The following is a 23,829-nucleotide window of genomic DNA, read 5'->3' as shown; positions in this document are numbered from 1 at the left end:
AAAACTTTTTGGTCTTTGACATCAACACTTCTCTGGTCTCGAAGGAAGAACCACTTAAATCAGGGGCTGGATGCTGTATTATCTAGACTAAAAAGACCAAAACGAGCAACCAAAACATTGTGATGCAAAAAATAATTAACCTTAAAACAATTTTTTACGATGGATGCCAAAGCAAGGAACCTTGGCTTCCATGGACAGTATTTAATGGAAGAGACAAACTTTTTGCTTCCCTTTACTGTAGTCCACCATTGTTGACAAGGTTGCTTCAGAGACATATATGATGTGTCTCAATTCAGAGGCAGCATCCTTCAGAGGACACGGTCTACTAAGACCGTGTCCTCCGAACGGAAAAGACACGGTGTGGTCTGCTTATGGCATCACCAGCTGGTTCCAAACCTTACAGCAGTTGCTGAGCAACATAGCTACCGACAATTATTTACATTTTTTTTTTAAAAATATTTTAAAATTAATTCTGACATTTATAAAACAGTCAATGACGGACAATAAACCTTGGGATATGTTGGGCTGAGAAGGATCCACCCTGTTGCTCGGGAGTGGAAGAACCCATCTAATCTGTCTTCAAATGCAGCCTTTAAAGAATGTGGCCCCATGATGGAATGACTTGGCTCCATGGTGGCTGGAGCCCAAGGAAAAGTAGACTGGTTCTTAAAAGATTCGGAAGTGGAAGCAACTCCAAATCCACCCTAGCATCATCATAGCACTAGCACCAGGTTCACCTTTATCAAAAAGTGGTATGTGTGTTGAATGAATAAAGCCCAATACATGGCTCTGAGGATTGACCGTGTGTGCTGTTGTCGTTACATCTGAACAATTAGCGTGTCTCATCCCTTTCTATAAGTGCTGCTTTTTTCCTGTTTCCAAATATGTCTGTTTGGAACAGCTGTAAAAGCCTTTAAGGACGTTGACCACCATGTGTTTGGGATCGAATTTCTTGTACAAAGGCACCGCTGCCCAGCTGGTTCACCAACTTGAATCTTTGACCTTGCTTGACAAGATTCCGTCCGTCCTAATTGTGCCACATCTTTACAATGCAGACAAACTGTCACCTCAACAAAGGTGTGTTTTCATTACATTTATTTGTCTTTTTGCAAAAAATCTACTGAACCGATTTTATTGAAACTTCCATTTCCTTCAACATTGTGAAATGGGGCATTTCTGAGTGAATAATTCAAAGATCTCAATGAAAAAAAACGGGCGTGTTTACAGGACTGAAATTTGAGTTTGTTTCGGATCAGATAAATAAATCCTGATATAGTGAATTTAAATGCAGTTGTTGGACCTTGGGGACTGTTGGCCTTGGCTAGTCTCTTATTATTCTAAGCTGATAATGCGTCCATATGTTATTGAAAACATCGGATCAAACTGAAAGAATTTAAATATTTTGAGCTTTTCTGACAAATGAAAGGTAGTCAGGTGACATTTTGTGTTAGTGGGATAGGAGAGAAAGTTGGCACCACCTTTTAGTCAAACCCTCTTTTCTCCGGTTCACTAACAATGAGTCAACCTAAGCGGCACTGACAAAGAAATAACATTAAACGTTACTTAGGGAGACTCCTCATTAGACATCATCAGCAGAAATAAGCTGCTTCACCTTCTCCTCTCACTCCCTAATTAATACACCGACTAGGACCAATGGGCAGGTGGAGGGGGAAACAAGGAGTGATTTCAGCTTTGGAATCTGTAAGTCAGCATGACGGTGAGGGTATGGAGAGGAGAGAGTTGATCAAAGTCTTTTCACCGCAAGGCTACTTTAATCCTGCTGGTACTTTGTCAAACACCACGGAGCGACATAAACAACCTTTTATTTGAAGGATCAGCCTCTACAAAGGTCATCTGACATGGTGGTGCTGATGGTAGATGGAATCTGCAACTGTGCGTGTGTGTGCTGAGGTGTCTGGTATGTGTGAATGGATAATTTTTTAACTGGGCATGATTTGGAGGTAGGTTACTGTAGTGACTCACTTCTATCTTCTAGTGCAGTGCCTGTTCCAAACCGGCCTGTTTGTGCTGTTTTCTTGGATGGTGGTAAATCTCCAGAGCTACTTATGAATCATTTCTACAATCTCTAGACCCAAGTTGACAACTTTTGAGCTCTCGAACATGTCACATGTCCAGATCTCACCAAATTCTACACTAATTCATTCAGCCCTTAACGATAGAAATGCCAAATGGGAAGCCGATAAGATTAACAGCTCTCGAGATATGTGTTCCCTATACAGACAGAGAGATTTCTGAAATCAGAAAATAGATTGATCCGGATATGGAAGGATAGCACAGACTTCGCACACAAATTACAAAATGAAGAAAAAAAGAAGGAATGGTGAGATATCAAACTATAGTATATTTAGCAAGTGAAGATAATGTAAGACAGTTTTTTCTTTCATTCTGTCAAGTAAGAAATCGTGATTTGCAGTTGACAATGCTCCATCTGGTAGGTAAACAAATCTACACAAGAAAATAAAGAAAACCATACAGATGATTGAGGGGGCTGTAATTGGATGACACAGCATACAACTATCTTTTCGCAAACCCTCATTCATGTGGGTGGTGTGGACAAGTGAACAGTGATAAGACAAGTACTAGCCACATCACTTTTAAGTGCCCCAAATATTCTCTGCAGAGCAAACAAAGGTAGATGAATTGTAAGGAACTGTAACTAAAAAGATCCATGTTTATTTTCTTAAGGTAGTGTAGGGTGCAACCACTCTGCCGCTGGTAGGCGCTCGATGAGTGCAAAGCTCAACAACATCACAGGAGCAGAGATGCTATCTGCCTGCAGTTGTGCTGCCTGGCTTCCACTCAAAACAGACTGTTGGATGTAAAGACTTTGTGTAAATCCATCACCGGTGACTAAATATCTCCCGAGAGGAAATAGAGCCAGGACACTTGGCCACTGCATTTCAATCCAATTTGAAGTGTGAAACTGTAGTTTGAACAGCTAGGGAACATTTGTTCAATTTAAATTGTTTCCTCCATTCAGCAAAGTCGGTCAGTTCACCACTTGGGTCTTGACTGAAGTTCACAGGATGTATACTCCCTTCTGCACATTCTGGCTTTTCCTCTAGTACCACCACATTTTTGGTATTGAGTGAAATATTTTGTACAACGCATTAGCATGAAATTTGGTTATCCATGACGCTCGTCAGAATAAAATGGAAAAAAAATGCACTTTCCATATAGTGTAATCATCAGGTCAAACTATATGTTAGTGCAACACTTTGGTTTAGGGACAATACCAGCAAAACCAATGACAAGTCTGAGCTATGCATTTTGTTTAGTTCTAAATAGCAGGCATTGGCATGCTAGGATTTAAGTGTTGAGGCATGTTAGCATGCTGACATTAGCATTTAGCTTTATACACAGAGCTAGAGATAGACAGAGCTAAAAAAAACAGATGGTGGCCGCTTCTAAATGAGGAGCTTTTTCCATCTCTTTACTCGCTGTTACCAGAATGCAGTGCAGAAAACATGTTAGGCTGTGGGAAACTTTGTTCCAGCATTTAAACAACTTAAATAATTAATAAAAAACATTTAGTTGCGGCTTTATGAAGTATTCTGTTCCAAACTGTACACACCCCATAATTCCCCTAAAAGTGTATAATGAACTACCTTTGCTAAGGCCCAACAGTTCCTTTAAATTCAAATCAGACTGCACCAAATTTCACACACTCATAGATATTAGTTCCCTAGATGCTTTGATTAAATTCCATTTATGATTATTTGCATAAAATTGTAAAACTGTTGAAAATCTTGCCATCTCACAGTGTTGGATCCAACCCCCTGATCTGGATATCCGCACAAAAATGTTATAGGTTCTTCTCTGAAAGACACCACATTAACACAATCGCTAGAGTTTTTTAGTGAAATCTTGCTTATAAAAATGTTTTGAAAACAACAAACATGAAAACCAACCAACAAACAGATGGACAGGGATGAAAACAAAACCTCCAAGGATGGTAAGTAAGGAGTGCAGCTAGCTTTAATCTTACTTGAGCATGTTGAACTAGCATGTTGCTATATGCTGTTGTGATTAAAAGCAATAAATCTCAGCAGTCGTGAGATGAGAATAAGGACAATAGATGCATACCACAGAGGAATAGTAATCATAACTGATATTGAACATTTCCCAGGTGTGGGCTGTGGGAGATATTGTTCAACATGCATGCTACCGCAAGACATATTTCTCCTTCCATCTGATTGGCTCACTGTAACATTATTCAGCATGTGGCAATTCTGGCAGTGTTTACTGAGAAGTATGTAAACCCAAGAGTGCCAGTGGCAGAGCAGCTCCTGATTGGATAAAAACATATAATAGTGTTGGCTCATCTCTGCACCTGGACTTTCCCAAATGGAGTTAGACTGGGTGGAGATGCCAGTTGTTAGAACATCAAAGTAAATCCTCCTCCTGCGTTTCTGTATTCTGTGTCTTTAATTAACAAACATATTAAAGATGAACTTTTCTGCACTCTGCAGGAGATGTTGTTTTTGGTTATGCAACGTATCTTTTGTGTGTAACAGCACCAGGCCTTCAGTAGAGAGGCAGAGATAGGGGCGGAGAGAATTTAGGGGAGGGAGCGAATGAGGAGAACGGATGTGAAGGTGTGTCCAGCCCCAAGGGTCTACCTGCTGTTGTTAATCTTTGCCTTTCTTCTCAGAGGTGAAATACTATCTCTTGACTGTCTAAGGCAAGAAAAAAGGAAATATCAAGAAGAGGAGGAAAGGTAGGTGGCAGCAAAACATGACAAGGGTGGAAGATAAGAGAAGGACAGAACACTTAATTGTGCAATGCTAGTCCTCGTTTTTTGCAGCGGCTCAGTGAAATCCCCCACTCTGCTGGGCAAAAACAAAAGGGCCTAAGTGTCAGCTGCTTAGCGGAAACAGCAGATTGATTTCAGCCTTCAGATCCAAACATAGACAGCTCATTCAAAGGCAGAGAGGGCCAGGCAGGACTCCAAGCTAAAACCTGTACAGAAACAGGAGGAGGAACTTGAGGAATTCAAGGACAACCTCTGTGAGACAATGAGTAGGAGTGTGTGAAGTGCGCTGATACACTTAGCGCATGACAGAATGAGCCGATAGTGTTTTCTTTGGAGGGGAGGTGGGATTTGAGGCTGTGTGTCAAGTGTTCCCACAGCAATGAGCGAAGGGACAGTGAGGGCTAAAGTTTACACACACGCAGGGTTTCCAAAGCTACTAGGAAAACAATGCTGCCACGGCGACACTAGCGGTGACCTTGGTAAACAGAGGCACGAGTTCGAAATTAAAGTTGTCTTTGTAAGGTCAAAGTGACCCCATTCTCCCTCCGTTGACCGGGCTCTGCCACAGGCCGCCTGCTTAATCCATGGGCCTTTGTACCATCAGAGAGGCCCTATGGTCAGGGATTTACACAGGCTGAATGAAAACGCACCTACAAACAAAGCCGGCGATACACGAACAAATCACAGCTCCCAGCCATCAGCCCCTTGAGAGTTTACAAATAGTTCTCACACTCACTGTCACGAAAGCACCTTATATAATCTTACACACAAACGCAGACGCGCACACACACACAAATTAATAAAAGTAATAAGTAATATATCAGCCCCTTTATCAATATTGTTCTTGAAATTACTCAATTTCCTTTAGTGACAAAGTATTGAGAAGCTAAAATCTTCAAACAATTAGTGCATTAATGTCATCTACCAAAAAATTTGTAATGTAATGCAAAGATGCTAATTCAGAATGTATAAGAAGGGATAGATAATCCAGGTCAGGAGATTAAAACCAATAAGGAAGCGCCTGTATTCTCTCAGATGACCTGAAGACCAGACTGACCCTGCTCCTATTCTGAGAACGGCTTGACAACTTGACAGAGACTCATCTGCTGCAATTGGAGTAGCCTGTGAAATGGGACTTTGTCAGAAAGAAATTGTTCTAGATTCGGATATTTTCCGGGACATAGCTACAGCGGTTGTACCTTTCCCAGAGAAACTGTATATTCACCGGTTATCTTTGACTTGCCTGGAAGTGGAACACATACAGCAGAGCAGGTTTGTTGAGACTGTCCTGCTCACCCTACCAGATACTTTGTCACTCAGAGGTCTGAGGGGAAATGCATTAGGTCATAAACAATAATTAGATAATTTGGGTAATTTAAAACCGGTTAAACAAAACAGTTGCACACAACATCAGAGCTAGGCACTGAAAGTCTATGCAAGTAGTTTCAGTGGCAGAACAGAAACTAACTTGCAGTGCATCGAAACAACATCTGTCATATTGTGACAAGCTGGGCGGCATTCGGGAAAACAGGTGACAAGTTTTCTCACGGCATCGGAAGACTAAGTAAACAGTTACCTCAGACATAAACTTCTTTGCAACACTGCCTGGCACCGTCCCCGGTCCCTGCCTCCTCCCTTCTTAAAGTGCGGCTTTACCTACTTTGCCCTGTCCATTCAACTTAGACAGTGTTTCTGCTCGGTTTAAGAATCTTACAAATTCCATTAGTGGATATAGGATTAAGCATTAAGCTTTTTTAAAGCTGTTGCTCTTAATTAACTAAACAAACACGGCCTTCTATTTCACTTGACGTCTCAAGTGCTGAGGTATGTGTATGAGCTAATACTAATTATCCCCTAATGAACAGAGCAAACAGGGCTCCTTGCTCAAGAGGCCCGTTTGGGTCTGTTTGCCAGGAGAAATCTTCACACGCACGTAAACAGAAAGTAGCCACATGATCTCAATTACACAGGACACTAATACAGGGAATGTAATTAACGGTAAAAAATAAGTACACTTTGGAGACCTATCATATAAGCATGCACACAAACCAATAAAATCTGTCCTTATTTCCAGGCCCAACGTTGAACATGAGGTACACAGAGCTACTGCAAGTTAAAGCCGCCTTTCATCATTCTATTGAAGCTGTATTGGGAGCAGACTTTGCAGTTGTCTTCAAACCAGAGCTCAGAGTTGCATCTGGTGCAATCATCATCTCTCTTTTCAAGCCAGGGATTCCATGTTTGATCAGCAATCAAGTTTTGACATAAGCAGTATTTCAGAAGGGGAATGCACCAACGCAAACGGGATTCATCTCACCAGCCCTGATGCACGGCTCCGCACAGATAATTAAAAGCATTATCTGTGCTATGTGTTATGTCACTGAGCAACCGGGGAGACAAATGAGTGGAGAAGAGGCTATCCTCATTTCATTTTCTGAGAATCACTTGAGGCTGCAAAATTTCCCTTAACGTAGCTTTATAAGAAGGTCCTCACATAGAAAGTTGTTATCTGCTGCACTAGCTGCAGCCAAAACAACTTTTACGATAACTTTCTAGTAATTTAAAGTCAGACAATAAAACACTGCCACAAGATTACCACACATTAAATACAAACAAATATTACTAGCGGGACACAGTCTATCACCAGAGTAACACTATATATGTACAGCTGTAAATATGCACAATACAGGAACAGCAACTGCAATAACAGAGGACCATTAATTACACGAGTTATTCCTGTGCAACTGTCAATCTATCTGAACGAAGGTAGCCTAGGCTGTGTTTACATTCCAGGAAGTGGATCTGATGCTATCGGGTGGAAGAGGGGGTGATCTGCAGGACGGAGTAGTTTGGGAGTCAAGCTGCTATTATCTCAGAAATATGCAAGTCTGCAAAGCATTTAGCAATGCTCCCCTGAAAACAACTTTTTCCCTGTTATTTGAGGAAATATGCAACTTTCTTTTCATATTTTGGTCCGTCTTGGTTTGCCCTAAAGTGTAAAGACTATAATGCACATTTAAGTAGTTCCAACATCTACCCATGTGGGCTTTTTCTGAGTTTCCTTTGATTTGTTCCTTTGCTAAACCCCAAGTAATGCACGAGTCCAAGATCCAGTCAAACACGGAACAGTTGCTCCAGGCAGACATATCACTCAAAATCCCGCCCCCCGGACACCTCATGTGGGGAAAGTACCTTTTCTATGCTTTAATTCTGTCTAATTCAAACGTCAGTTATTCCCATAATGGAACTAAATGACAGCAAGTCGCATGCCATCAAAATGTATCATCAAGACTGCTTGATTGATTTGCTTTTGAAATGACAGCTGGAAAGACTTTAGTCAAAAGAAACAAAGCAGCTGTTAAAGGATGAAATGAAGGAGGGAAGGAAACAGCTCGAACCTACCACCGATGACTGTCAGCACATGTGGGGTTCAGGCTCACCGCCTCCTCGCCAACTGTCTTCCCTGAGAGGAAAGGAAAGAAAGACAACAGACAATGATACCCAGCTGAAACACAATTTAAATTCACACAATTCCCCCCGGACATTCTTGTTCACATGACAAAAGAGGAGCGTGGATTAGTGGAGTCAAAGGGTGTGTTGCCTGAGAAAACACAACAGGAAGTATAGTGCATGAATCAAGAAACATCACGAGGCGCTGGATTAAAGCAATCAAAACTCAAGTAATATGAAAATGCAAACCACGAAGAAACAACAGATTTAAATCCTTCATCACCCATTAGGAATTGTCTCACAGCATCTATTAATATCTGGATGAATGTTAAATATGTTGCCCTATTGCTTTGAATGCACATGTCCAACACTTCCAGATGCTTTGACAAAGGTGTCTTTGCAGAAAGCACCTGGCCTGCTCTGCTGAGAGGCTCATTGACAAGGAAGGATCACAGAGAAACAGGTAAATCCAGTCTGAACTTCACAAGTGCAGAATCACAAACCAGCCACTGTTAATGAAATAAAAGCATTAACGTCCACTGCACACAGTAGCGGAACAGAAGACAAGTGTCCAGTCATTGTGACCTAAAGGGTTAGCTAAAAGGGCCTGTGACAGAAATAAGTTTTGTATTCAAGAAGTGGACTTAAAGACTCTATGGTTTATCCAATACCTATTTATGCTGCGTGTCTGGTAAATCTCTGTCTTTTACTGACTGACAAACATAGATTGCGCTACATTTCTCACAACCAACAACTTGTATTACTGACCCCCCAAAATTGCACCTTGTATAGAAAGTTAAAGTTAAAATCTCAACCTGAAATCGATGCACAGTGCTCACAGTTGACCCGCGAATTCACGTGCACTAGGATATAAATTTAAATAATAACTATGATGTAAGGTTTGGCTTTGATTCGACCTTTGACTTGATAATATCAGTCGATAACCAATCATCAGAGGGCAGAAGGTGACTGCTAAAGACTTTTCTCATGGTGGCGTTCATTTTGCAGTACTTTATTTCAATAGTGGTGATATCAGGTAGCCTATATATAGATATCCCACTAGATTTTGAGCTCTCTTTTTACCACATTGACTGTGCAACACGTAAAGATAACACTTGCAGTTAATCATATCTGATCCATTGTGTATTATTAACATGGGTAATGTCTAAGTATGGTCACTTGCCAAATAGTGTTTCTTCCAATTCATTGTGAGTCAGCAACTAAAACCAGCTGACAGAGGTCACCACAGGATTGCATGGATTTTTGTTTCCTTGCGAGACACTGACATTTGAGGTTTGTCTTATAGAGCTGTGGTTGTGACATTATATCACCTCACATCTAGATTGAGACACTTGGTAAATGACATTGTTTGGTAAATTACCAGTTTGTGCAATGGTCTTCTTGTCCTCCAGAGTGGCACTGACGTCATGAACATCAGAGTAAGCTCGGAGCAGCCGCCAGAGAAGCCTCGGGTTCTGTCCAAACTACAGAGTTACAATACAAGTGTTAAAACACAGAAACCTCTATAAACTGGATATATTCGGTTAAAAAGCAATTTAACCTCCTCCTCTTTGTGCTCCAAAAGTATGTTGAGGCTCTCTCGTTTGTCGGATTCAGTGCCATGGTGCAAAGAGTCGATCCTCTCAAGGAGAATCGATAACTTGTCCTCAGGCTGTTCTTCCTCCCTCTGTTCTTCATCACTTATCTCTTCATCCTCAGAGTCTGTCAGAGCAGTCATATACCTGAAAAAAAACAAAAACACAGAGAACGTGTCAATAACAGTAAAAAGGTACAATTTCAGTTAGCCGTTGCAATTTGCTAACTGAGGACTTTGGTGTTTCCAATCAACAGGCCAGCTGGTCACCATCAAATTATTCTCAGAAGCATGAATAAACAGCCTCAATGTTATCAGTTTCTGTAGAAGGTGATGGCATGTGTCCCAGTAAATCAATCCAAAAACCATTTTCTACTTGTGAGGTGGATTTCTTCAGAAGAATCTAAATCGTGTCTTAACGAGCATTATTACAGGTGGTTTTCTGCCAAGTGCTGATTATAAAGGATCAATCTTCACTTCCTGTTCACACACATATTGTTTGTTTACATAGGTGGGAAGCTTAATTGTTTATAAATGCTAGCTGTAAAAAATGTCTTGACGTCTTAACGTGAAAACTTGAAAACGTTTGCATGAAGGGAGATTTGTTTGTCAGGATGAGGCACGCAATGTTCTCATGAGATGTTTTATAAGACCTTTTCAACTATTGTAGTTGTATGAACTAACACCCTCAACTAACACTTAAGAGGCAGCTGTAGAAAAAATAGCCAAACAATATTAATAGTTCACGTTGTAATGAAAGAGATAGAAATGGGTACAAATATGAAAAGCATCAATTAAGTGTTGGCACTGGCTGCATGTGCGTCATTGGTGGTTAAGGGAAAATGTTGGGCTACGAGCCATGGTTCTGGAGGGACGTGTCAGAGCGGGCCAGGGACAGAAAGACTTTAGGCCCAAAAGGTGCCTCGTGCTAAAGGCTCCTACCACCCCACCCACAACACACGCCTCCAACGAAATGCCGAGTACAAGGTAGCCATAAACAGAAATATAATCTTGGTTCTGCGTATCGGTCCCTAAACTGTTCCGAAACCTTAGCCAAAAAAATGCTAAATGTCCACAATCTCATTTCATAGGAAACGCCATTACTGCCACGGTTGCAGTTAGTCGAGCCGCCTGAGCTCTCATTACTTAACTGATGCAACAAAACTTTCAACAAATTAGAAAATATAGAATACATGTAACTGCAATTCATATAACCTCCACCAAGATTTGTTTTTTCATCTGTATTTGTTCGTTTACTAGTTAGCAGGACTATGCAAAAAACACTAGACAGATTACTCTGAAACAAAGGAGGGGATATGAGTCAGAAAATAACTCATTCAATTTATGTACAAATACGGATCAGGGGATGGTTCCAGGAGTTTATTTTCCATGGGTGGGGTATGGGCCACTTGGCGCGGGTTTTTTCTTATTCTTGTATATTGCGAATCCCTGGGAATAAGTCACGAATCTTGATGAAATAAATCAGGCATGTTGAGGGAACTGATATCTATAAGTGTTTGCAATTTGTCACAGCTTGATCGAATATCAGAGGACTGAAAATATGGGCTCTACTGAGTACCATTCTAATAATCAATTATTGAACTTCTGTTACATTACATTTAGCTGACGCTTTTATCCAAAGTGACCTACAATAAGTTTGTTATGTTCTTTCTTCTTTCGAAAGTTAGATATTCAAGCTTTAAAGAGCAGCGTGAAGATAATAGTTCAAATAGTTTAAATATTTTATTGGTTCTTTTCACATTCATTAGCTTAATAGGAAACAGACAAACAGCATACCTGTATGAGATATTAGACTTTCGAAAATCTTTATTTTAATCTCGCCTTTTTACAGTTGTGTTCTCATGACTTACCCATCGAACTTGCAGAAAAAGCTCAAACCATTTATTGCCCATTACACCCCAGCTTAAAAAATGTGAATGGGTGCGCTTTAGTGTTTACTGTGACCTTTTCTTTTCAGTCTGATCGCACCTTATTATAGAGCACTGCCTTGCAATAAATAGACCAGACATTTAACTGTTGCTTGACCGTCACATTACTGAACTTGGCTCATTCATTCATTCATTCATTCATCCCAATTCATTCATCCTTTTGTTCTTTCATTCATGCAGCAGTCTGTTTTCCTTCCCTCGCAGCAGTTATTTACTCAGTAGAGCTGGAGAGACAGGCAGCACTGACTGATCAGCGCATTCCTGTCACGCCATTCCCCGGCTCATGAATGACTTGAGTTGAAAGAATAAAGCCACTAAGGGTCCATTTAGTAGTGCTGTATGTATATCTATGCAGCAACCATTATTAACTTTGCGCTTTAACTCTAACCAGCTGTGAAAAAACAGCTTGATCATTTTCTGTGGGATAATTCATATGGAGAGCAGTATAGAATAAATTATGTTAATAGTGCTAACTCAATGCTAGTCGTTTTTAGTGACATGGTATTTGACATTTCCATCCATTTGTGTTTGAAAGCAGTGTTCAAAGCATTTGTTACTTAAGTGACAAACAATCTGACATTGAATGAATAATTGAATTTATAATGATACTACACAGTTGCCAATTACTTTTTTCACAAATATGAGCAGATGTTTGCTTTTCTTTTTTGTTTTTTCACTGCTAATGAACGTTAAGCTGTTACAGTTGTTTCCATTTTTGAATATTAGTGTGACAATCTTAAAAAGCTTTTTCTACTCACGAAACTGTCTTAAACCAAAAGATGTATATTTAACAAAACATGAGCAAGCTGCTTTCAAACAAACGTTTGGCATGTCTGTATAGTAACTGTCGAAAAAGTACTTATCAAAATTAACTGCAAACAATTCTAACTTGATCAAGTAACCAATCAATAAAGTCATTGTTTCGGCCCTAATTTAATACATTTATTTAGATAGTACCGCTAAACAAGTCAGTAGCCAGTCAGATTATACTTTAGCCTGAGCGTACCCCCACGTTTGGCTTTTAATGTTCTTGCGATTTAAAACACAGAAAGCCTGATGACGCCAAGGTACAACTGAAGATTATTATTTTCATTATAACAACCAATCTGACAGAGCTCCAATATGATGGTTACCCCCCTCTCTCTTCTCTCCCCTCTTTGCCAACCACCTCTCCCCTTATCACCATTGTCTGCGATCACCCCACCGGTCGAGGCAGATGGCCTTCCACACCTAGTCTGGTTCTTTTATTGGTTTATTCCAGTTAATAAGGGATTTGTTTCTCTCCACACCAAGGTGCTTGCTCATTGTGGGAACTGTGGGGTTTCTAAAATATGAAGGTCTCGACCTTTCTATCTTATGATTTGGTGCTTAGAATTGAACTGAATTACTGTGGATGTCGTGAGGAACTTGTTAACCTTGTTTAGATAAGTGCTATACAATACAAGAGCTTCAGCCATTGTTGCGTTTACAAAATGAGATTATAATACCACCTCTGAGCAGCGCAACTTCTTCAGAGCAGACCCAGTGGCACACCATTACATAGGGATTGTATGGGCCTGCTGAGCCAAGGCTAGCTGATTAGCATATTCACTTGGATCAAAGCACAAGTTAACATTAGTGTTACCTTCCACCTCTGGAGACAGCCATTGGAAAGTAAAGGAATGAAGTTTTATGCTGAATTTGTGATATTTAGAAAGGAATGGTGAGTAAACAGTTGGTCATGCTCACATTGGTTATGTAATAATAACAATACTCTATTTCATTGTTAACAGGCTGTGAGCTCAGTTAGTGAGGTCATCCTGTCAGTGTACAGACCCCGAGGGGCATTGGAGAGATCTCTCAATAGGGCTTAGCAAAGGCAGTCTCTGTGGTTACACTGATCAAAACAAACCAGTTACCATCCCAACATCAGCAGGTCTCAGAACATGCAGCCTGGCGCATTAAGTATGTGTAGCTGTGGTGACAGGATCAAAGAAAGCCTTCTCTACAACAATGGCCAATGGCTGATTGACTTACCCAAAAGGCTGGACAGGGTATGAATCTTTAATCTAACTTTCACTTTCCCACTGATCAGTTGCTGAGCCACCTGTTGACAATATGACTGGATTGTTTTTCTAACTATACCTTCCTCTGTTGTTGGATGTCTTACTGATAGAAAATAAAAGTTGTTCATTCATTTCTTACAAATACATGATGATTTTACAAGTCAAGAATGAAGACAGCAATTCATCTTGAATATGAATGCAACCGTTGAGATTTTGTTCAGATGTTGTAATGCTTTGTTCTTAAAATAGAACGAGAAAGACATAATTTTTTTACAAACTTAGGGGCGAGGTCAAATGTTATTTAGTAAAGGGGACATTTTTCATTTTATTTATCATCATACCAGTGGTTTAAAATGGTTTAAACCACCTTGATGACGATACCTTTCAATACAAAAATCTATGGGAAAAATATCATCCAACAACATTTGTTATTGTGAAAGGTCTACCTTACTATTTTTAATAATGCACTATGTTAGAGTTTCCTTGTTCCATTTGAAGCCAGGCAAATCAAGGCAAAATTGGTATTGTACAATAAAATATCCTTACATTAACAATGTATATATGGGAACTGTCAAGAAAAGGTATAATAGTGTCATATTGCAGAGCCAAAAGGTGCCAAGAAAATGTAGTTTTAAATGACATCTTCAGTGCAACATAGCAACGTTCTCATCCTAGATATTTTGCCCTTTTTTCTGTATAGTGGGAGGAAGTGGGGACAAGCTGATTTTTATATACAGACTATGGTGTAGATGAATCAGTTTGTCATAGTTGTTAAGTAGAATACAACTCTGTCATTGATACATGGAATTGATAAGCTCAAATCCATACAATGATGGTTCGGACGATTTAGAACCAGTTCCAAAATGCAAACCAGTTTTCCATTCCCATTAATGATATGTGATCCATTACCAGTATGATAAAATATTGGTTATAGCAAATTTAGTGGGTCAAAATGTTCCAGTTAGTTTAATACAAATGTTTTCTCAAAAATACATTTCAAAGAGAGACTGAAGTTAATACAATTTATAAAGTAACATTGATTTCATAATTTAATCCATTTGTGTTTAGGGCCTAAAATGTTAACAATTGGATTTTCAAATAATTACATGAAGGGCCTTTTGCAGAGGAGGCTATCGAACTATTGAACATGAATAGAAGATGTGGGTGGTCAGAGTCAAACTTGACAGATATAGGTCAGACAAACTGACTTGGACAAAACAAACCAAAAAACGTGTCTGTGCTGTGTAGACATTGTACTCAGAGCTAGGTTCAACAAATGCTTTTGTTTGGCTGTAAGCCTTTCACTGAGGTATGAATCTGAGGATATAAATCAGAATGTCTTAATAACTGACAGCTACAGAGCAACACGTAGAAAGTAGACGAAAGCTTGCAATCACAAATTAGACAATGAGCTCCTTTTTCACTCTCTAAACATGTCTATGTGTGTTGATCAGGCTTGCCCCTAACTAAACTAAACTGCTCCTACTTAAATCAGCTTGAATCAACAACTATCCAGTGCCATAGATGCTATTTTTTTGGAAAAGGAAAAAAAGAACTGGTCGTGTCCTTGAGCTACAGAGATGTGCGGTGAATAATAAACTTAGGGGGAACTGTTCGAGGAATTACAAGTTCCTACAAGACACTTTTAAATGAGGCCTCTGACAGCTTGGCACCCGGACAGGGTGATTGATGTGTCTCCTTATATGCAGAGATGTAGCTCTGAGGAAGCAGTTGTGACATATGAGGAGTCAATGAAGTAAACAGCTGGAACTTAAGTGGATGGGTCAACATTTACATTGTGTCTTGCATTTTCCCATAGTGGTGAATTTTTTTACAGAAGTACTGCATCATGAGTTTTCTTATCAGACAATTTGCGACCACTGGTCCCACTAGAAAAAGCTTTTTTTTTTTTAAATGATCAGCTGCATTAATGCAAATAAAAGCCACATATCAACAGGTGAGAAAACCATTAAGCCAGAAAGCAATTAACTCCACACAGTCATGAAAACATACATCAGCCTATTCATGGTGTGCATATGTCAGGTGCAGCAGCCCAGCTCTCTGTGAACACTCGGTTAAGGCCCTATTCATACTTGTATGATATCCCCTGTGGGAAATCTACTGCTCCACATATGTATATTATGGACATTAGTGATATGTACAATTCACGTTTTTTTAAAACTATTTGTCAAATCACTTGTTCATTGCTACTATGAATATAAGAGATCACAGTTTAAGATATGTTCAACACATCTCTGATGCAGCAAAATCTTTGACTGACATGTTTGCACTCTTACATTTTGCACAAAGCTGAAAATATGCCATTGTTACTCGTTTAAAATATATTATTTGGGCCTAACAAACTTACCATGATCATGTCCCAGTCTTGAGAATTATAGCCATTGCAGAGATATTGTGTGTAGATAGTGTGGAGAGATATTTTGCTCCAACACTTCCAATCAGGCCGAACACACACAAACAGCCCTTTAAAATGGATCTGCGGATTGGGGGTTAACTGGTTCCTCTGGGGGAACGCTACTCATTCCCTGAGGGGCTGGAATTTCTCCATTGCACTATTCCCACTCACCCCTACACCCTCTGCTCATACAAATAACAGAGCGGCAGGAAGGGCTCTTTAATTATGGGAGGTGTGTGCGTGATGCGATTTCTTTTAAAGTATAATAACCCGAGCTGTAATTAAGAGCATTTGATGTAGCCAACGACTGTCACTCTGTGAACCAGAGTGAACCTGTGAACCAAACCTGCTAGAGGGCTGTCTTGCACCTCCATCTGGCCCTTAAGCAAATGAGCAGGGTGATGGTAACATAAGTATAGGCAGGGTGACTTGAAATGTTTACCAGTCATGAAAGAAAAACTCATATGATATGGTGTTATTACCCATCAAGGAACTGTCTGTGTTCTTTTGCCAACAAATGTATAGGACCTGAAATACTTTTATGGTGAGAGCATGACTTCTTTATATGTTATTGTTGACACTACAATGGTGAAATATCATCTTCTGCTGGAGAAGGAAATGAGAACAATTTCTCTCCAGATGATACACTAATGTCCAAGAGACAAATGCCTCGCAAACTAAATAGTAATTATGATACCTTTTTTTCTCCAGTTAGATTTGTTTCTGCCTTCATGCATCTGTTTGAATCTGATTTATCTCGAGAATCTGGAACATTATGCAACAATTGACATTGGCTTCTTGCCTGAAAAAAAAACATGAAAGCAAAACAAAAAAAGAAACACACACAGTCGACCCAACCTCTGCATGGAATGTAATTCATAAAGAACACAGATGCTACAACACACTGGATTGGATTGTTCAGTTGGCCTCATTAATGTGCAGTAGTTGTAAAAATCACTCCAAGGCAACTGATTCATATTTGCAAGGACAGTGACAGAGGTGGGAAGGAGCCCTTCGTATCTGATCTAAGGCTCACTGCACACCTACAAATATAATGTGGTTAGGAAGAGCAGCTGCACGTAGCGTTTTTAAGGCTTCCTGGCATTTCACGTGCTCCACTCCCTTCGGTGGTCCATCAAGGTTAATCACTCAAACGGCAGATACAAATCCCCATCTACCTTGCATAGAACTGCATGTGCTACAACATCCAACTTGATTTGATCCCTGGATTTGTTAGAATTTCTGAGCCACGTGTTGAGAAAACATATAATCGTGTCCAAGGCCTGCTTGAGTGCTTAATCATCATTTCACTGTTGAATTCTGTTTTAATAACATGAGATTCTAAATGGTAGCCCATTCAAAAGGAACACATCTGTTGTTTATGTTACCCAAGGTTGGCACGAGTTCAAGGCATTTAGCTGAGGGTGGAGGCGGATGACTCGGCATGCGGTGCTCGATTAGTCTGCTTTTCTCTGCAGCACCTGAGGCTAATGTACATACTGTCAAAACTATAATTTACTGCATACAATAAGGCAGGCAAGTTCCACTGGTACAGTAGGAAAGTTTTCATCCACACACGAGGTGGAAATTACCATGAACTAAAGCTAATGTTTGTCATCTGTTGAATGTCACCAGGCATTATATAGAGAAATAACAAGGGTCTGCTGTAAGTTGGTGGCCAATGCTGAAATTTATTCTAATATATCGGTCAATATTTACATAAATGTTGATGCTGGTGATCAAAAGAATGAAACAAAGATATGTGAACAAAATCTTAAAGCAATTTGCAGCAACTTTTCCTCAGCTGTAGTTCTGTGTTGACTCTTGAGCAACAGCAGCAGTTTCTAAGTATTGTAAACAGTGAAGTCTGCTGGACAAACCATGTAATGATGACAGTGACTCTTAAGTATTGCCAACAACTTTCATTTACTGTAACATTCATTTGATTGACTGGCTTTCACACCAACTGTTACATATTTGGAATAATATGTTCTCACCACTGGTCTGTCAACCTGGCAGTCTGAATCTAAACTTCTATTTGCCCACAGACTATACTGAGTGTTTGCTGTGGTATCGAACTTGGTGTCATCAATTAGGTAATCTGAATGGTACTAGTAGTAGTAGTAACCACTACCAAACTTCTGCTATTGTGACAGCTCTGATATTTACTATAATAATGTGTAATTACTATTCATCATAGGGGGAAAAAATTATTCTAAAGTCTACTAAAAGGCAGCCACTGATGTGACACAGAACTTATTGATACTGTGCGTGTCCACCAGAGATACAATACACTATGCTGTCATTTTTCAATAATGGGCACAGTCAAAAAGTGACATGACACCAAGGATCCAGATAGACTCACTAGGTATCTTTAAAAAAAAAAAACAGCAACATTTTTACGATAAAAGCCGTCTGTCTATATTATTTATGTATTTAAAACCCACCAGCCATGCTGATGTATTTTTTCTTGTCATGAGTGTGCGCAGTGGCTCCACCAGAATAAGACCCTCGTGTGGTTGCATTATGTAACTGTCACTTTCTATAGTAAAAGGTATTTGTAGAAAAGGGGATGTGCTTTTTCAGGACATCTGAGAAAGAGGAGATGTTTTATGATATGATACTAGTAAAAAGTGCATGTGTACGTGTTTTCTGTAAGAGTCAAAGAATGGATAGAGGTTCTAAGAATGTTTAAATGCTTAGTCAAACCAGGATGAAAATGTGGCAGTATTACTCTTGTGACTAGCTCTGAGGGGATTCAGAAAAACATACTACTCTCATAAAATCTAAAGTGTGTTTGGGTAATTTGAAAGAACTATGCAAGGATACATGTCTGAGAAATTACCGATTATAGATTTTAAAAACAAAGTACTGAAAGTGTTACACGTTCTACGTGATTTAGGACCATTTAAAGTACTCACCCTCCCTCACTCTCTGCCTCTTCTGAGCTCCGAGCCTCAGCTCTGGTGCTACTGATGGCACCCACTGGTCTTTTCCTCCGTGTTGGCGTGGTCCTGTGCAGAGGGCTGGCTCGACGTGCTTCATCACGCCCCGTCAGCTCCTCCTTGACTTGCGCCTGCAGTGTAGGCAGAGCATTCTTCAAAGCCTTCATCTCATCCTTGAGCTCAGATACACACTGGTGAAGGGCCTCAAGGCGATCCAGCACCTCAGCCTGACCCATTGGCAGGGAGTAGGGCCCTGCCCAAGAGGCTCTTCGTCGTGAGCTAAAGCCCTGGTAATACATCACAGCCAAACTGACACCAGCCACTCCAGCCAAAGCTCCCAGAACCAGCACCTTGCCATCTGCCAGAGCCATCCTGGGTCTCTGCAAAGATCATAAAGAAATAAAGTGTTTTAGGTCGTTGATCTCAAAATCATGATTGTCTTCTTTCAATTTGGTGAGGCTGAGAAGAACACATAAAACAGATAATATTTTAACATGGATTTGACAGATAAGACATTTCCGAGGATATAAAAAGAAAAAACTAAATCAAGTGCTGAAAAAATATATCGGGAAAAGAAGCACAGGATTTAAAAAGACATTTAAAAAGACCACCCTCATCTGATTTGACATGGCCCAAAACAAATTAGCACCTTTCCAAGACCTCCCAGAGTACTGTGTTGATATGCACTGACTTTCTCACCAGCTGACTACAGAAGCACATGGGTATTTAGGTATCATAGTGAGTGTTTCACTCTTTTCCCTACAGAAATTACTAACAATAAAGAGTTTAGTTAATTCACGATTTTAGCCATGATTTCTTGAATCACCTGCATGTTATGCAGATCGTGGACCAAAGCCTCAGAGATCAGAGGAAACACTATTCTCTAATTGACTTGTGAACTGTTTAAGTCTTGACTCAAAACAGTCACCAATAAATTGATGGGCAAAATATCGCGGCATCGATGTTGGAAGTAGGGGTGCAGTGGGTATGACTGTCCTATTGATTGTGTCTCTTTTTAAACCGTTTTTTTGTAAAAATAAAGAATTCCTGCTTAAATTTGGATGAGTTTAACTTATTCATTTTATATTTCTCCACAACATGGATAATATATTTTTTTCACAGCCTATGTTGTTGTCAGAAATAATAGCCTGGCTCCATAGCCTATATGCAGTGGTGGGAAAAGTACTGAATACCTTTGCTCAAGCTAAAGTAGCCTACATTTACTCATTATGGCAAATGTAGTCAAGGCTTAAAAAACATTTACAGTTGTTAAAGTGTCTGAATGCGCAAGGGGCCACGCATCAGCTAAGTGAACTGCAGGTGCCATAGCCACAGCTTTCATACAAAAGTGGCGTCTCATTAAAAAATGCTGCAAATATTTGTACCTTTCATGGGTTTTATTTGCTTAACAATTTTTTATTTTGCACATTTTATTAATGGTTTCATGATTGACTAATGCATGCATGACATAAGTTATGACTCTTAGACATGACCTATCACTAAAGATGCTTTGAAATCATCTAAATCTTGCTTTTCTTGTTTTATTGATAGCTCTATAATTACAAAATAATTTTATGACACATTTATTGCATGTGCTGTCACTGTCTTATCTCACTGGAAACTTTACCTTGTCAGAGCCTGTGAGTCTGTGCTCATCGTTCTCTACAAGTCAACATATCTGCTGTCAAAAAAAGCCTTTGTAAGATACCTATACTTTGTGATTTGTAAACAGGATGGTAAAGTTAATAACTCTCATGTTTATCATGGGCATCGCGATAAGCATGACAAACTGGAGAGGCGTTAAATGAGAAGACATAGGATCCACATTTTTAGTTGCATTAACGACAAGATTTCACAACCTCCTCCATGTTAATGTACACTGTAGAAAACTAGTGTCTAAAATGCAACCTTAAGTAAATTCCACTTTATGTATTTAGGATAATTTGTATAGCCTGTAGTAAAAACCTGTTCTGACGATAAATTCATGTTGCACACAGAGAGATACTACATCCACACTGCAGGCAGTCTTAAATACCAATATTTGCTGCTATGTTTCAGGATCCATCGTTTCAACCTTCAAACACAAGTGTACAAAGCTTGAGAATTTCAAGATTCCTGATTACAAGGCAACAAGTTGTGTATAGTGACCATGTCACAACTCAAGGAGAAGGACAGGGATACACCAATGTGCAGCTCCGACAAAAATAAAACACTAATCTCTTATCAGCGTTTATGCATCATGCTGCCTGCTTTCATCCTCCAAATACATTCTCCAATTGTTGTTGATTCAGTCCAAGCGCACACTAACCAGCTGGTCAGTGGTTGGATCCCACTCGCTGAGCCCAAAGATGCCCCTCAGCCTGACACCTGTGCCACTAGTGTGCAATTAATGTGTGATAAAGAGAGCATCGCACATAGACGTACTGTATGAATATGGGTGTTAACGGGTGAAGGGCAAAACGAGGGGTCATCAAGACTAGACATGTACAACAGGAGTTAAATGATGGCTTTTCAGTCCTATTCTGAAAGCTAGTTACAGTAAACATAACATTTAACTGTAGACTGTAGACATTTGAATGTGTCATTGCAAGACAAGAGCTGATAACATTGATGATGGGTCTGTCCTGTGCACCATCGTTGCAAAGTACCAGGGCCCTGAAACTGAAGCAGCTACATGGAACCCATCCTTAGTTCATGTTCTAACGTACACCAGAGCTTTTCAAACGGCAACATATCAAAATGACTGCAGAGAGAGGAAGCCAAAACAAAAACCGTTCACACACTGTTGACAAGCAGCTGCTCTAGGAAGGGCTGCTCTGCCAGCTTAGTGGATCAACACGTCTCTAAGAAGGCGTGTGAGCCAGCAGACACACTTTTTACACCATGACAACAGCGAGAGAGTCATCGTCGGACGCGCGGCTCGAGCATCATCCTCTGGGTAAAGGCTGTCTTCAACAACACGACTGTTTCAATGAGCTGCCAATGACCCTGCTGCTGCCACAACGCCAATGCTCACACCAACACGCTGAGGTTAACACTGAAAAACAAAGTCACTCACCCAGACTATGGACTCAAAACTGTTCTGACACAACACACGAGCACAGAAGCTGTGTACGCGAGCTTGTTCTTTTTAAATAGCAACACAACACACGACGTTAGAGACCTCACTGTGCAGCTAGCAGCCACCTCTGTTGGCTTGACAGCTCTGTCTGGTGCAACCGTCTAATGATTCCGGGGGGGATCAAGCGCCACTATGAGGCGTTCCGGCAAGGGGATCATCTGCCACAAACTGCCGTTCAGTGGAAAACTGACTTTTAATAGTTGTACTAAATATTAAATATATTCAAACTGGAAATAAGGACTTGATTGGTTACGCACATTCATGTCCACAACTGCAAATAGATGATTTTATTATTTTCATGTAACCACACTAAAACAATTATGTAAGTAATGTTATAAGGATATTAGACATACATCTACCAAACTCATCAGACACAATTGTATAACCTATAATCGATGAGTCTCAGTGTCATGCCTGATTATACCATAACATGCATAAACTTATTTAGCCACAAATGTGATTATTCGATGAGCAGGAAAAATAAAATTCCACAAACACCTAGATTTACATGTACTATCCCCAGGGACATAAAGTTTAGTGTGTGCAAGTGATGAAACTTTGATCCTGATTTAGTTTTTTAACTTGTAGATGGACATAAACTGTGTGATACATCTGTAAGAGGCTGCACTATCCCTTTCAGGTGCAGTATTAAGTTGCCAGTGTTACAATAAATTGACTGTAGATGTGTATGAAATCTAGTGGTTTAACACGCTCGGCTCAAACAGAATTATTTTCTTTGAGAGGAGCTCTCATCAGTCTTATCTCCATAAAACGCGAGTGACTTATCTGAGGCCAAAGTTCAAAAAAGATTTACAGCAGTGCAAAGAGTTTGTTCTTAAATGTAACCTGGACATTCAACAAAAAAAAATTCTCTAAAGGGAGTTATATGTTGCAGTTTCCTTTTAAGCAGATAATTCTAATTCTCATGTACATCTGTTGTAGCACCTATGCTTTAGGGTTAGGGTTAACAGCATAATGACATTTTAAATGTTTTATTTTAAATACACTTATTATATGGCTCGTAATCAAAATTCTATGATAAAGAGCTCAAATACTGACTCACCTTTTAAGACTTGCTCCTCTCCCAAGTGTGTCCCTGCAGTGGACTTGGATAGAGCGGGCAACGGGATTTAAGAAGTTAATAAACACATGTATTATCACAGCAACCTTGGACCTGCAGTCAGTGAACACAGGGCTGCCCTGGCAGATTTTTATTCAACTCTTGTTATTCAACACATGACATTTGGCTGCAGAGGAGCATCAGAATGGCTAACTAAATGTATGTTCTGTTTTCCAAATTTGAAATGGTATAATCGGGTCTATATATCTGACGTATTTGTCATTTTATTGTTTATTCTTTTACACATCTATTTCTTTGCAAAAGATTTTTGTCAGATGCTTGAGTTTTTACACTTTCTCTTATTAATCAACAGATTATAACTAAATTGTGATGACGTTTGTCTGTGGAAATTCACAGTCAACTATACATCTATGGTTGTGCCTCTGGGAGGCCATCCCCTGCATTTACAGAC

The 23,829-nt window shown here is 39.8% G+C and overlaps 1 protein-coding gene across 3 annotated transcripts in view; it reads right to left on the bottom strand.

The window, feature by feature from the left end:
• Positions 1–23,517, bottom strand: part of LOC128453165 (regulator of microtubule dynamics protein 2) — a 33,239-nt gene extending 9,722 nt beyond the window's left edge. The window contains exons 1-5 of one of the 3 annotated variants that reach the window (XM_053435892.1): positions 23,361–23,517; positions 19,153–19,556; positions 9,789–9,969; positions 9,609–9,711; positions 8,180–8,240 (exon numbers count right to left, since the gene is read on the bottom strand). In XM_053435892.1, coding sequence (XP_053291867.1) covers positions 8,180–8,240; positions 9,609–9,711; positions 9,789–9,969; positions 19,153–19,547 — 740 coding nt within the window. In that variant the 5' untranslated portion in view covers positions 19,548–19,556; positions 23,361–23,517. Of the gene's footprint in view, positions 1–8,179; positions 8,241–9,608; positions 9,712–9,788; positions 9,970–19,152; positions 19,557–22,234; positions 22,386–23,360 lie in introns of those variants that run through there. The other 2 variants (XM_053435893.1, XM_053435894.1) reach the window with 2 other exon arrangements.
• Between the last annotated feature and the right edge of the window lie 312 nt (positions 23,518–23,829).

This window comes from Pleuronectes platessa, chromosome 12 (assembly GCF_947347685.1).
Source record: "Pleuronectes platessa chromosome 12, fPlePla1.1, whole genome shotgun sequence".
Classification (NCBI taxonomy): domain Eukaryota; kingdom Metazoa; phylum Chordata; class Actinopteri; order Pleuronectiformes; family Pleuronectidae; genus Pleuronectes; species Pleuronectes platessa.
This window is presented reverse-complemented; position numbering and strand designations above follow the sequence as displayed.